This window comes from Melanotaenia boesemani, chromosome 7 (assembly GCF_017639745.1).
Source record: "Melanotaenia boesemani isolate fMelBoe1 chromosome 7, fMelBoe1.pri, whole genome shotgun sequence".
Lineage (NCBI taxonomy): Eukaryota > Metazoa > Chordata > Actinopteri > Atheriniformes > Melanotaeniidae > Melanotaenia > Melanotaenia boesemani.
The window spans coordinates 21,946,475-21,960,884 of NC_055688.1; the positions used below are offsets into that span (position 1 = coordinate 21,946,475).

Below are 14,410 nucleotides of genomic sequence, written 5' to 3' on the forward strand. Positions count from 1 at the left end.
GTTATATGGGGGGGAGACAGATTCTGGAAGGCAGCTTTTCTTAGTCCGCTAGAATCCGTGTCCCCTTAACCATGACAAAGCTCCAACATTGACTTAACATTGCTCTGATTTCCGTGGACTCAGCGCGCAATTTTGAACAACTAGGTGCCACCAACATGTAAATATGTGTTGAAATCTCGTGGTTGCGTCATGCAATTCTGCGAGATCAGGTTGCATCACGCTAGCTTGAAGAAGCTCATGAGCGAATCTGACATATTGAGCACAAACTGAGGAACCACAGAAGAAAACAGTGTTAGATATTTTTAAAAGAAGTGTGATCAAAGTCATCTAAAGAACTTTAAAACCATTATTTTTCCCCTCTTCTGAACCACTGACTTCTTTTTAGTGCACTGTGGATACACATAACCTGAGTTAATAAAAAAAATTAATAAAAATTTAAAACTTCAAATATATCTAAACTTAAAATACTATGCTCATTTTGTACCACATATACATCTGAAATTTGCTAATAAGTTCTCCTCAAATTTAAAGTATTGTGTTAAATAATTATTGGTGGAAGCAAAAGAACATCTTTAAAAAATTACAAATAAAATCATTGAAGTATAGACAGTACAGACAATTAATTGCATATCTTCTTAGAGCAAAATCTTGCAGAAAACAAGAAACAGCGCATAATGGATTTGATTAAAATGTATGAATCTGAGACACAAGAGCTCAAGCATTAAGCCAATTCATTAACTATTCATCTATTTTGATGGTAGGTAAATAAGTGACATATTTTAAAATAAAAAAAAAAAAACTTGAGTAATTGCTCATCATCAGCTTTCCTGAACTCAATTTTTCTTTTAAAAAAACTCAATTTCATCTTTTTAAACAAATTAATAGCATAGCTTGATAAAGTGCCATTTCAGAAATAGAAAATTTAAATCAAGAGAAGTTGCCTTATGTAAAGATTTATTAATTTATAATACAAGCTTTCATGTAGAGCACATTGCAATTTAGATTTTACATTTATTCATACTGAGCTAAACTTCATAGCAGTGACATTGATTGACGAAAACACAAACCAAAGGACACTCAATGGAAGGAATCAAAAGGTTTCCAACTGTTTCTTATGAAACCGCAGCCCATCAACGCTCCCAGTGCACTACCTTTGTTTCTTTTTTGAAAAACGTCCTCACACAGTATGCCACGTGCATCACACACCCTCAGACACTCGCACACAAACTCACCCTCACTAAAATTCAACAAATACCTATGCACAAGATAAAAATTGATATTTAAATTTCATTATTAATGATATTACTGAATTCCACGATAAAAGGCAAACAAGAGATAACAACAGCATCCAAATGACAAGGAGGCAAAACACCACCCAGTTTTCCTTTTTTTTCTCTCTCTATATCCAACAGGAAAAACTCCCATTGCTTCGTTTTCATGATCCAATAGAAGAGGAGGAGGGGTGAGGGTCTTAGAGTAACCGCACTCCTTCCGACCTATCCGTCTGTGTTTAACTGGCCAGTCAGTAATAGTCAGTTCCCATTACAAGGGAACGATGGCAGTCTAGTCAATAAAATCTCCCATCTAAAGTTCGAACATGACTCTTGATTCCTGACTCCACTGACTACGTCTGTTTAGGCCTTGCTGGGAGTCTGTCTTTATTTCCTCTGGACCTGCAGGTGTTTACACATCTCTTCCTTGTCTCAGTCTTTTCTCCATTGGTCCATTGACAGAAACAAACGGATGCGGGTGATGGCTTAGAGGCCACCGGTGCTGATACAGACAGAAAGGTTCGGTTAGTGAGGCAGAAACAGTCTGTGAGGCGGATGGCACATTTTCTACCACGTGGGGATTTAAGGTCTATCTGTGTGACCAAAAGCATTAAAATAAAGTAAAGAGACCATGAGGAAAGAGACAATGAAACACAATAAACATTTCTGAATTAAAATGGTTAAGTGCAAGAGAGGATTAACACCATTCAGTAAGACCAGGAGAAACGTCTCTGTGACTATTAGGGAAGGGTTGAAGATCACAAATCATTTATAGCACTTATGTGTCCATGAAGAATGGTGAGTTCCTGCGTCCTGTTCACAACAGGACAGCTCTGATTTTTGAAAACACCTCCTGCAGCAAACAAATCTGGGACGGAGTGTATGTTTTGTTGGATCTTCAAATAAAAAGGAGCAACAACAGCAAAATGTGCTGCGTAAAAGTTCAGGGACCAATAGTGACTAAACTGGCACCAAAAAAAAAACTTTTCAAAAGCCTCAGACTGGACAGGAGTTCAGGTTAAGCAAGTAAGGACCCCAAACGGACTTCCTGTGATTTATTCCAGGTCAACAGCTGATGGGACAACCGGCAGGAGAAAACGGTGAGGAAGTGTGCACATGTTTAGATGCATGTGTTATGTTCTGTTTGTGAGATGTTGGGGTAAAGGAGGGGTCATTTCTGTTGCTTTACAAAAGCAGGCAGCAGTTGCTCTCTGTGGTTTTTTCTCTGTTCCTTTGACCTACAAAGAAAAGTAAATAGGTGAGATAAAAAATGTTAAGCTGACAGGAGGCTACAATTCATCTGTGTGTGGGACTTAACAGCAGCAAGATAAGAGGCTGCCTGTATGATGCTTGGAAAGAAATGGATCATGTGGAACTTTTTTTTCTTTAACTTCAAATATAAATATGCATTGCTTTATTACGGTATCAGACCATCACAATCACACAAGATGAACTAATCACGTTTTGCTGCAAAATAATAATTAAAACAAAGACAGGTTTCTCACCGTGAGAGTTGGGCTCTGGAAGCGTCTCCCTGGCAACCAAGTGCATGACAGTTGTTCGGCCAGGTGGAAGTTTTAAAGCTTTAAACATGAAATACACATCATGAGTTATTACTGTTCAAAGTACATCACCATACGTGGTGGCAACTTGAGTGAAAAGAAGAATGTTAAGCATTTTTTTGTTACTATGGGGAACTAACACTTAATTTAAAAAAAAATGTCTTAATTAATAGTTTTCATGCCAAGACCCTCCATTTGTCTCTTGCTTTACTGATACAGCTCTGGCTGGAAATGCAAACTAGTCGACACACATACTGTGTTTGTGTATTATTGGGTCCATTAGTAACTTCAATCAATTGATGCCTATAAGATATAAGACATGGTCTATTATGGTACACAGCAGGTAGACCCAGTTTCATTCCATTAATGTTGATGTGAAACAGGAAACATTTGCTTTAAGGTATAATTTAACAGCATGCTCACTTCATGCTCATTCTGACTGGAGGTGTACTGTCAGTGTAATAAAGCCTCTTTCAGCTAATCCTCATTATTAAACTGGCAGCAATCAAATGTGTCAATTTGACGTCACTTTTCTGTTAATTCTGTTATCTGTGAGACCTAATAACTTTGAACTATTACTTCCTCATGACAGAATCTGTACGGGAGCCTCTTGGTACTTTTTTTTTACATTTTACAGCAGCAATCTGACTTATTTGGATGTGATAATATTTACATATCACTTTCAACATAACTAAAATGTGATTTGCAGTAGTCACATTAACAGACAAACATGTACACTAGAGGTAGGTTACGCTGACATATGATCAGCTGTTCAAAGGCGTCCAACAGATCAGATTATTAAATCAGTAACAGCACTGTCCAAACTTTCTTTCTCCATGGTTTTACTGACAATAATCAGCACAGTCTTTTTTTAATAAACATTTGAGCTAAATGGGCATTAAAAAAAAGGTTTTTGAGCATTATTTTAAGATTCTGCTCCCATACACCATGAAGCTTCTCATCTCAAAAACACAGAGCACCGAAATACAAAATAAATCCTCAACAACACTTCATATCATAACTGCTTCCATCCACCGCTGCCCTAATGAATTCACTTTCACTGGCATGAGGTAAAGTGTAAAGTGACCTATGCCTGAATGACTTGAAAGCTGTATGAAACCATTAACGTTACATACTGTATCTCATGTCTGTAGAGGGCTTAATGTTGCTTGTATATTGTTGTTTTTACGGTAAAATTATGGTGAAATTATCCAAGCACTGGAGTAAGAATGACGCTGCTGACTGAGTAGTAAAACGGTAAAAAGTGAAATAGACCCTGTCTAAGTGCCAGCTTTGTGCAAAAGCTCCTATTGTTTACGTTCTCAAACCTTCTTGCATACTTTCCTGCCCAATCTTATCAAGAAAACCGTGATAATTATAGACTGCTGCTTCACAAGAGCAGAAAAGTGTAAAGTGTTTTGTCCACTGGTGCCAGGCTGACTTAACACAGAAGTAGACCATCTGACTGAGTGCGAGTGAGTACAGGTGGAGGCCAGGTACAGGGCAGTAGAGGTCAAAAGCTTAATGAGATTAAAATAAATCAGATGACCACATTCATTTGCTACTTAGGCTGCTTTATTTAGACGCCACTGCTCATTTCTTAAAGAGTGACCTGTTTAAGTACAGGATGGCTGCTACTGTCACTACAACAGATGGGTTAATTTTCTCAAATCCAGGCTACATGATACTGTATTAGGTTCAAGTGAACTTAGTGAAGGTAAAGCTACTCAGTAACCAAGTGAACCTATCAAATTTAAGGATACATAAACTTTAGTTGTAAAGAGTATTTCATTCTTAGCCCTTTGGCTTTTTATATGATGTCAAAATGAACTTATACAGTTATACAACTTTGACTTTCTCTAAATTTTTCAGTGTTTAAATCCTTATTTCATACCATGCTGTTCTCTAACAAGATGATGAACCACCAAAAAAAAAAAAAAAAAAAAAAACACAAAAGTATCTGAACCATGAATCGACCACTAATAGTCCTCTACATCATACTTACATTTTGACCTCGTCAGACCAAGACGACACCTAACACATGACAAGTTATTGAGAAATTGACATTATGTTGTTGTATACCCACCACTGTTGTTAGCTTTTGTTTCAATAAATAGTTTGAAAATTACCACTGCATGATTATATGCCCTACATTCATGATAGAATCAGCGTAGCATCGACTTTTTACATTTTCTATAAATTACATCCAAAATTTAGAACACTTATGAGACGGTTTTTGTCAGAAATTGTGTTCATCTGAGTGACCTGATGTATAAAGAAATGTCATTACCATGCAGTAGCTATCATAAAGTAATGTGTTAACTTCATATAAGGAGCATCTGTGGCATAATTTGAAGAGAACTATAGCCAGAATTTTACAGAAGTGGATGAACAACTCCTTTAACTGCCCCCTAAGATTTGAAGCATCGAATCTTTTGGTTATATCTTCAAGCCTTTCAATATTGTTGAGGTTACATAGAGAGCCATGAAAAGTCCAAACAATTGAGTCTAAATGTTCAGATTTGGCCCTGGTAACAGTAGACTAACATATAGTTTTCTGTATGTGGTGAAGTCTCTTTTGGCCATAAAAAGTGTAATTACTTTTACTTTGCAACAACTAAGCAAACACATTCATTCACAATGTAAGTAGGCTATAATATTTATTTATATATATATATATATATATATATATAAAGAGTAATGTACACACACATACACAAGGAATATTTTATGTAAGGCACGCAGCTAAAGGTAGCATTTCTGATCAATGTGATGGTCATGGTCTCTGTTCTTACCTCCCAGGGTGACATTGCCATGAAGGAAGCGCCCCTGGAAGATGAGGCGCAGTATACTAGGACTACTCACTCGCTCTTCCTCCCATCCTGCCCCCCCCACACAAAAAAAGCATATTATTAATTCTTTTTTTTTTTTTTTTTTTTGAGCTTTCAAAATTATAACAGCATATCAGCCAATAGTTTCATTAATAATAAACACATTGTAAATAATACATATTTATGGAAAGTTCTGAGATACGATTGTTGTGAACAGTTTAACTTGAATTTATACAATCATGCTTAATAGCTTGTTTGGCATCTTAATAATACAATCTCTTTTTATTCATATGCCAGTATGGTGTCAGTGCATCTCCAATAACTTCATACTGTACAATGTACAGTATTAAGTGAAGGTAGTTATTTGTTTTATTTGATTAGACTAGCTCTATTATTCAGCATCACTATGTGGTGCTATCACCATTTCTGTTTTTTAATTTAAGCATTACACTGTGGTGCCATGTAAAACTTTAAAAAAAATAAAATCAAATGTACCTGCTGGCCAGTTGTCAAATACATGCTTGGCAATGTCTGTGGCAGAGTCATTCGGGGAGAAAGTGAAGTCTTGCGTTTTGCCACTGACCAGGATGAGGCGGAGGTGCACCTAAAACAACAACAAAAAAAAAACACATCTAAATTTTGGTCCATAAAAATGTCATACCGTCCAACTCTAACACTAAGTTTCCATTAAAATTTCTCCTGTAGTGAAACTCAACTACTTCCCACCTCTTCAGGCATGAGGGGACCTTCAGAAGGCTGAGAAGAGACAGGCATTCCAGTCTAATTAGATTTAACCACACCAGATCTCCACCCTTTGACTGGACGACTTCATTCACCGAGGGCTTACACTGAAGTGAGCCCCTGTTGCCAGAGACAACAACAGATAAGGGTGGGGTTGAGGGGAAGAACACTGGCCCTTTAGTTCCAGGGTGCTGCTGCTACTCTCCGGGCTGTTGGCCTAATGCGATAACCCCAGGTGTCCCAGACAGCTCTGGGCCATGTGATTAAATTTACATGGCCAGTGCGTAGCCCCAAGGGGGGACTGTGAATGTGTATGGAAGAGGGGCTTCCTCCAAAGTGTATCCTCCAGGCAAACTAATGTGTAAATGGATTAAAAGGAGGGACTATATCTTCAAGATGCCTTTAGGGCTAAAATATGACTAGTAGTATTATTAAATACTAGCAGTATAAAATACTAGCATTTAGGAGATCCACGTGTGACACTGTACACTCGTCTCTTCTCAAGATTTAAAAATATCACAAAATTGTGTTGTAAATACAAGTCTTGATTGTGTATTTTAAAATATTTTTCCAAACGAATAAACACTGCAGACTAGGGCTGGACGATTAATCGAAATTTGATCGTGATTTCGATTTTGCCTTGTCACGATCATTAAAACACTGTAATCGAAGAAAAACGATTACTGTTGTGCATGTAAATTCCTGCGCTGTTAAGGCGCCATCAACACACCTCTGTCACGTGCAGCTGCAGCAAGCGTGCGAGATGTGTTGATTAATTGAGCGATTGACAACATGGCAGAAAGCCAGCCAGAACCCTTAGCAGAAAAGAAAGGTAGGACAACTTCTGTCATTTGGAGACATTTTGGCTTCAAATTGTCAGACGTGGAGCAGAAGGAGATTACTTGCAAAATTTGTCGCGCCGTCGTGTCTGCACCCCAAAGCAACACGACAAACTTATTCAACCATTTAAAGTTCAGCCATAAAGTGGTCTACGAAAAAGTCCTGAAGGAACAAAAGACCCCACAAAGCGCGTCAACTTCAGCCACCAGAACACAGTCTTCCATTGAGAACACGCTTTACAATGCCACTCCATATCCCACCGGATCCCGGCGACATCAAGAGATAACGGAGGCTGTGACATTTATGCTAGCTAAAGACATGTGCCCCATCAGTACAGTTAGCAACCCAGGCTTTAAGACACTGGTTAAGACTTTGGACAAGCGTTACGTGTTGCCATCACGTAAACACTTCAGCAGAGTTGCATTGCCTGCTTTGTACGATAAATGTCGCGCTGAAGTGGAAAAAGATGTCTCCACTGCCGAGTATTTTGCCACCACAACGGATTTGTGGTCAAGCCGCTCTATGGAGCCGTACATTTCCCTCACCGTGCATTACATTGATGCAGATTTTGCCATGAAGACAAAATGTCTCCAGACAGCATTTTTCCCTGATGACCATACAGGGATTAATATTGCTGATGGTTTGAAGCAAGCTATGGCGGCATGGAATTTGGAGGAGGATAAGCTTGTGTGCATTACAACTGACAATGCCTCAAACGTCAAGCTGGCAGCTGAACTCAATGGATGGATAAGGCTGCAGTGCTTCGGGCACAGACTTCACTTGGCCATAGGTGAGAAATGTTCTTTCTTCCTGTCTGTGTGACATATGCGATGATGTTATTTATTAAATGATACATTAGAATACGGTATTACTGTCACAAAAGTAGGGATAGGCCCATATTACTATAGTGGAAGTCACCTAAATATTTTACTTCAAGTAGTAAATTAACCATTGTGTTATGTTCGTTTCTAAGGTAGATCAATTATGTTACGGGGTCTATTTGATCCAGGGCCTTATAGCTTTCCAAAATGTTCAGAAACCAAAAATATTCCAGTAAACATATGTCGTTATTAACTATTAATATCCCATTCAATCAATATTTAGTGGATCGATGTTCTTTACCTCTCACAGTTCAAGGTTCAATGAGTATAATTTGTTTTTTTTAAAAAGAAATTCATGTTCAAAATGTGTTTATATACACTTTTAATACTTAAAGATAAAACAATACTTTGACATGACAAATGTTTTTTAGAAATTATTTTATATTTGGATTTTTTTAAATCAAGTTTTGTTGTTAAATTAATATGATACACATCTTCTGTATAGCATCCCAATGAGATATAAGAATTTGTTTTAAAAGAAACTTTATTTAACCACTCTTTTTATTAATTAGAAATTCACAAAAATCAAAACAAAACTAAAGATATTATATATATTATATAATATATATATTATATTAAATATATTATATTATATTACACACACACATACACACACACACACACATATATATATATATATATATATATATATATATTTTATAAAAAAAATTTTTTGTCATTCCAGAGAATGCAATGAAGGACAGCAGGATTGAACGTGCCATGGGGGTCTGTAAAAAAGTGGTCAGCACCTTCTCCTACAGCTGGAAAAAAAAGAAGGAGCTAATACAGGCCCAGAGGGAACTGAAGCTGCCTGAGCACTCCTTGAAGACAGAGTGTCCCACCAGATGGGGATCCCGACAAGCCATGATCAACAGGGTCCTTGAGCAGCAGAAGGCAATCGCCCAGGTCCTCTCCAGTGACCGCAAAACCAGACATCTGACCCCAAGATGGCAGGACATTGAGGTACTAGAGGCTGTCAACAACTCACTAAGCCCTCTAGTTGAGTTTACGGATGCGCTCTCTGGGGAACAGTATGTGAGTGTATCACTTGTAAAGCCAACTCTCCACCTCTTCCACACATCCATACTAGCAGTCAAAGAGAATGACACAGACCTCTCCAAGTGCATTAAGCAGAAGATCATGGGTTACCTCAAAGAGAAATATGATGACTCGAAAACACAAGAGCTCCTCGACATGGCGTCTGCAGTGGACCCAAGGTTTAAGCTGAAATATGTGGCTGAAGAGAGTCGTGAAGCAATTGAAGCCAGACTGACATCTGAAATGAAGACTGTCATGGTAATACTACTACTACTACTGATACTACAACTAAAAAACAATAATAAAAATTGTTTTTACTATTTTAGCAATTGAAATGAATGTATTGAAAATACATATCTTACAGTAAACTCAATAACATCATGTAAACTTAAAATGCTGAGTAATACAATTATGTGTAACTACCATACTTCAGTTGAAATATAAATTCATATTGTCTTCTATTTATTTCCCCATCTTCAAGGAGAGGACCCCTACTGAGCCAATGATGACACCAGCTGCTGACACTGATGCTGCAACCGGGGGAGCACAGAAGAAGAAGAGGGGCTTGGGCAGCTTCTTCAAAACCACAGAAGACACGGTTCCAGGACCATCTCCTCATCAACCAGACCAGGCCATAGTTTTGGAGCTTCAGGCCTACCTCCAGGCAAGGCCCCTTGATGCTGAGGCTGACCCACTTGAGTGGTGGAAATCATCACAGCCATACTACCCACGGCTCTCCAAACTGGCTAGGAAATACCTGTGCATCCCTGCCACAAGTGCTGCATCAGAACGGGTTTTTAGCACAGGTGGAAATGTTGTCACCTGCCTACGTTCATCACTGAAGCCAGACCAAGTGAACAGACTGGTGTTCCTAGCCAAAAACCTCAGTTTGTAGTAAGTGAACCACAGGGAGTATAGACTGGGTATTCATTTTTTTATTGCTAATATTCTTTTAATATTATTTTACTCCTTGTTTTAATTTATAGCCGGATGTTTGTTCCAAAAGTTATTGAGGTGGATTTCTTTTTGGTGGTTCAATAAACACTTTTTTAAAATCAGTGAATAATTGTGTATAATAATCGTGATTTCAATATCTATCAAAATAATCGTGATTATTATTTTTTCTATAATCGTCCAGCCCTACTGCAGACCACCACATTTTCTGATGAAATTAAAGGGTGCAGATTCTCAGCAGAATATAAGCTTGTGCTGCTTACCTTGTATTGTTTGCTATCTAATTTATATGTGAAATTTTATGCTATGCTGACAGGCTGTATTAATTTTGGTCTATATGAACATTCATCCCACTTCTAGAGAGAAGCATCATGGCTGCGTAACTTTCTAGATAAGTTCTTTTGGTTTATTATGTTACAAGTTCATCATTAAATACATCAGGTTAATTTCCACACAAGGTCTCTACCCTTTGACTGGGTGACGTCACAATTATTCTGATCCATCTTTTGAACATATTCAACAAATGGAAAACTGAGGTTAAATATCAGGGTGTGCATCTAAATTGATTTCCAAAAGCTTTATAACTACATGAGATGCTCACACCATTAAGCGCACATTCAAAGATGTCAGTTGTTTAAGCAAAAGGTCAAATCATCTTATATTAATTTGCTTATTTAGTTAACATGGATGGAACACATTGCTCTGACCTGAATAATTAATCCATTTTGGACCATAGTTATTTGTTTAATGCAATTTCCTAATCATCCATTAATCTGGTATATTTCTGCAACTACGCATACAAAAAAAAGCTACTATAAGAAATTAATTATCCCATCAATTAAATCTTCCTGTAGTGATAGTTGTACTCAAAAATATTGAAATCAATACTTTTCTCCAACATTTTCCTCTCTTATAAAAGGGAATACATGAACTTTCTTTGGTTCACAAATCATAAAGGAGAGAACAAAGAGACTTAACTAATGCGATGTGACGTCAGGGAGCGACATCCTCGCCCTCTGATCTGTTTACAAATACAATCCCCCACCCCCGCCCCACCCTTGGTGTTCCTCTGCCCTTCCCTCCTCCCTCTGAACTGAATAACCTCAACGTGGGGTTGCATCCCCATGTCATCATTAACAGGCTTTGTGCCCATCTATTTCATCCCCAACAAAATAAAAACAAAGTCAAATCTGCCTGGTTGCCCATAGCAACATCCTGTACCCTAAATGTCCTCTTGGCTCTCCAATCCAAAGATTTTAAACCTTTACACTGTCATGAAGGACATTTTGAAGGATTAAGAGGGCTGCCAAAGACTTATCTGAGCTTGATGTTTGTCAAGTTTCCCAAGGACAATGCCAACCACAAGTTAATGCATCAGGTTTGATACCATGAGATAACTACGTGCTACATGATGTGCTGCCTTTACATGGCTTGTAACCGGATGTTGGTGTCTCAAATAAAACCTGAGACCTATTACACTACTCACAAAAAGTTAGTTGATACACGACTGTTGTTGTTAGATATTGTTTAAGTAAAGAATTTTAGATGAAGGAATTAGTGAAGCATAAACTGTTTACGATTTTTGTAAATTTTTCTGAGTAGTCTTTGTTGACTTTTCTCAACTTCATTTAAACTAATGAAGTTTTCCAGAATGTGTAACACCGTCAATGTTCAGCATAAACAACATAAATGCAGAGAGTTGCTTTATTTATGTTTTTTTTTTTATCCAGCAGAACCGCTTTCACTTAAATATTATTCATCAGTCTATATACTTTTTTTTTCTTTCCAATGCTCTTCGTCTCACAAATCCAGACCTTACACCACAGCACAGAATAATGGTACAGCATCCCAACATGTCAAACAAAACAAACAAACTGAAAGTCTTGAAAACCTATTCTTTGAAGATCTTTAGAACCAATCAGCCAAAAACTGGGTAGGGCTGCTTTGGTACACAAACCACATGTATTATTAAAACCCAAGATTTTCTTTTAGTAGTCTAAATGCTGGAGTTTGGTTTATTACAGTACATGATTTTGACAACATTATCATGCAGATAACACAAACAAAGGAGACTGACAACAAAACTAAGCCTTCAACCAGAGATTTGTTGGGTTAAATTGTTTTTATGCACTGGACGATTTTTGGAGAATGACGAGAAATGGATCTGGACCTTCTAAACACACTTTCTGTTGTATTCATGCACAAACATACTGGCAGATTTTACAGACTCCTTCCTTGGTAGCTGGCGAGAAAATCCATACAAGACGTCAAGAGTGAGTGTTGCAGACATTTCCAGTCTTACATGCAACCTCTCCGGAGTATAGGGGCTAAGGCTTGTACGTAGAAACAGTTTTAAACAATGCTCAAAAGCACTTGTAGCAGACTCAAGCTGTGTCTTTACAGTAAATCGCTAGTTTATGAGTCATTTTGCTGAAAAATTAGCAATAATCTCTTTGTTTTCCCTTTTTAATGCATTTAACACAAATTACTTGGAACTACTTTTTAGTTTAAACTTGTTTTGCCCCCCCACCAAAAAAAACAATGTTGTTTGGGGTCCATGCTGAAGAAAATGACTTTAGCATAAAATCTGCTAGTTACAGTTCATAAATGTAAGCATTGCCAATTCTTATGGGCATAATGGGGGACAAGACATAAAGAGGGTACAATCAATTGGAATCTAAACCTTGAAAGGAAAGTAGGCCAACGTTTTAACTGAGATTAGACAGATGGCGTTCACAGGAACAGCCACCACGATCCCAGCTAAGTGTTTGTGGATGCTGGCTAATCCATACTCCCCCACTTGTCTGCCCCCACCAGACCAAAACACTTAAATTATCTTAACTTAGGCACATTTATGTGATGTGTTAATCACTGTGATAATCGCATACATTAATCTTCTATATATATTGTCAAACAGCAGTATGTGTGACTGCCTAAGGCAGAGAGAGCACATGTCACAGGCGAACAGATTATCACATTTGCTCTGTGTTGTTATTGTACAAGTGGCAGAACTTCACTCACCATATCAAGATCCCTCTGGGTGGTCATGGCTCTGCAAAGAGAAGGGCCGTGGACGTGGAACAGAGAGGACAAGACTGGTGTGCTTCAGCTACTGAAGACGGGGCCAGAGCCCTGACACAAACAAGACCGACACTGTGAGGCTGGTTCCCACAGCCTGGCACCAAAAACAGCACAGCCTTCAGGTTGTTATCCACCTAGTTAGCCTATTCCTAATACTAAAACTAACATCAAATCATTGTCTGAAGCAAAGAAAGCAATGAGCACACTGTCTCTAAAAATTTAGCAGAGTAAAATATAAAAATTTTCACGAAACAAAATCCATGAGTTTACAAGCTAAGGTGAGATTCCAGCAGTTAACCTAACATTAACCTAAATTAACGCACTGACGTTTTATATCAACCCACATTCAGCCACTATGTGTAATTATTTGGCTTGAACTTATTATGCATTTGGTGTTGTTGATAGATACATCTTGTACGTGTGAACCAACAGTTACCGAGTTTACTCCTGATACATTTCGGGTTCTGCAAATGGAGCAGGCTTGTGCTAACGCTAGCATTAGCTGATGTGTTAGCTTTTACAGAGCTATCGTCGGCTAACCAAATGTTAAACGGCAACCTTTGTCCCATTGATCTCACCTGCATCTGATAAATGTGATGAAATTTCGCATTCAGTAGAGTTAATTAGTCAGCACAGAGGACATTTCATGGGGAAAAATTCGAGTGCAGAAGGATAGCCTGTGGTTATGGTTGAGTCGGGGGAGGCTAATGGACGAGAAGACGCCGGATGTCAGCTGGCTGTAAACACTACGTCCATAAGGGCTTCTGGGAATTGAAGTCCACAGATAGTTAGCGTTAGAGCAAGTTTTACTTAATGTAACATTTCTAGTTTTTTCTTTAGGTACCTTATATTTTCTAACCACACCACATGTTTTTTGGAGTACAACAAAAGTGAAAACATTGTAGAGTTTGAATTCTGCGTTTAAAAAGGGAAAATATGTTTTCTCAAAAACAGCAAAATGTTAGCTATGGAAAAACTGAGGCCACCAAATTCTTGTTTGTCACGTGTTCAGTTTCAGTTAAAGAATAAAAGGATGACGGTTTTCTTTCAAGATAAAGTATAAAATTCCTGCTGGTGTAGCAAGCCATCATGACTTAGTAGTGAATTCCAGCTCAGGTTTCCCATTAACAAGTATTCAATAACAGATACTTTTTAGCCAGAGGATTGATTTTCATTACAAACTTTACAGTGTCAAAAGAAAAGTTTTCAGA

At 37.9% G+C, this 14,410-nt stretch overlaps 1 protein-coding gene across 2 annotated transcripts; it reads right to left on the bottom strand.

Annotated features, from left to right (window-relative positions):
- Window positions 1–947: 947 nt before the first annotated feature.
- On the bottom strand, window positions 948–13,941 carry ubl3b (ubiquitin-like 3b). 2 transcript variants are annotated; one of them, XM_041990279.1, is made up of 6 exons: window positions 13,778–13,941; window positions 13,140–13,293; window positions 6,160–6,268; window positions 5,629–5,715; window positions 2,777–2,854; window positions 948–2,509 (listed from the first exon to the last, which is right to left on the bottom strand). In XM_041990279.1, exons 2-6 carry the CDS (start codon window positions 13,164–13,166, stop codon window positions 2,457–2,459), a joined length of 354 nt encoding a protein of 117 aa, XP_041846213.1. In that variant the 5' UTR covers window positions 13,167–13,293; window positions 13,778–13,941; the 3' UTR covers window positions 948–2,456. The 2 variants fall into 2 exon arrangements, with proteins under 2 accessions (XP_041846213.1, XP_041846212.1); XM_041990278.1 differs by having other exon boundaries at window positions 13,140–13,250; window positions 13,778–13,940.
- Window positions 13,942–14,410: the final 469 nt, after the last annotated feature.

What these genes read in the sequence shown, in the direction of transcription:
- ubl3b (XM_041990279.1), bottom strand. Translation starts at nt 13,166, where the DNA reads ATGACCACCCAGAGGGATCTTGATATG. An exon ending in CCCAGAGGGATCTTGATATG is followed by an intron (nt 6,269 to 13,139) that starts GTGAGTGAAGTT and finishes TTGTTGTTTTAG; the next exon opens with GTGCACCTCCGCCTCATCCT. An exon ending in ATTTGACAACTGGCCAGCAG is followed by an intron (nt 5,716 to 6,159) that starts GTACATTTGATT and finishes TGGGGGGGGCAG; the next exon opens with GATGGGAGGAAGAGCGAGTG.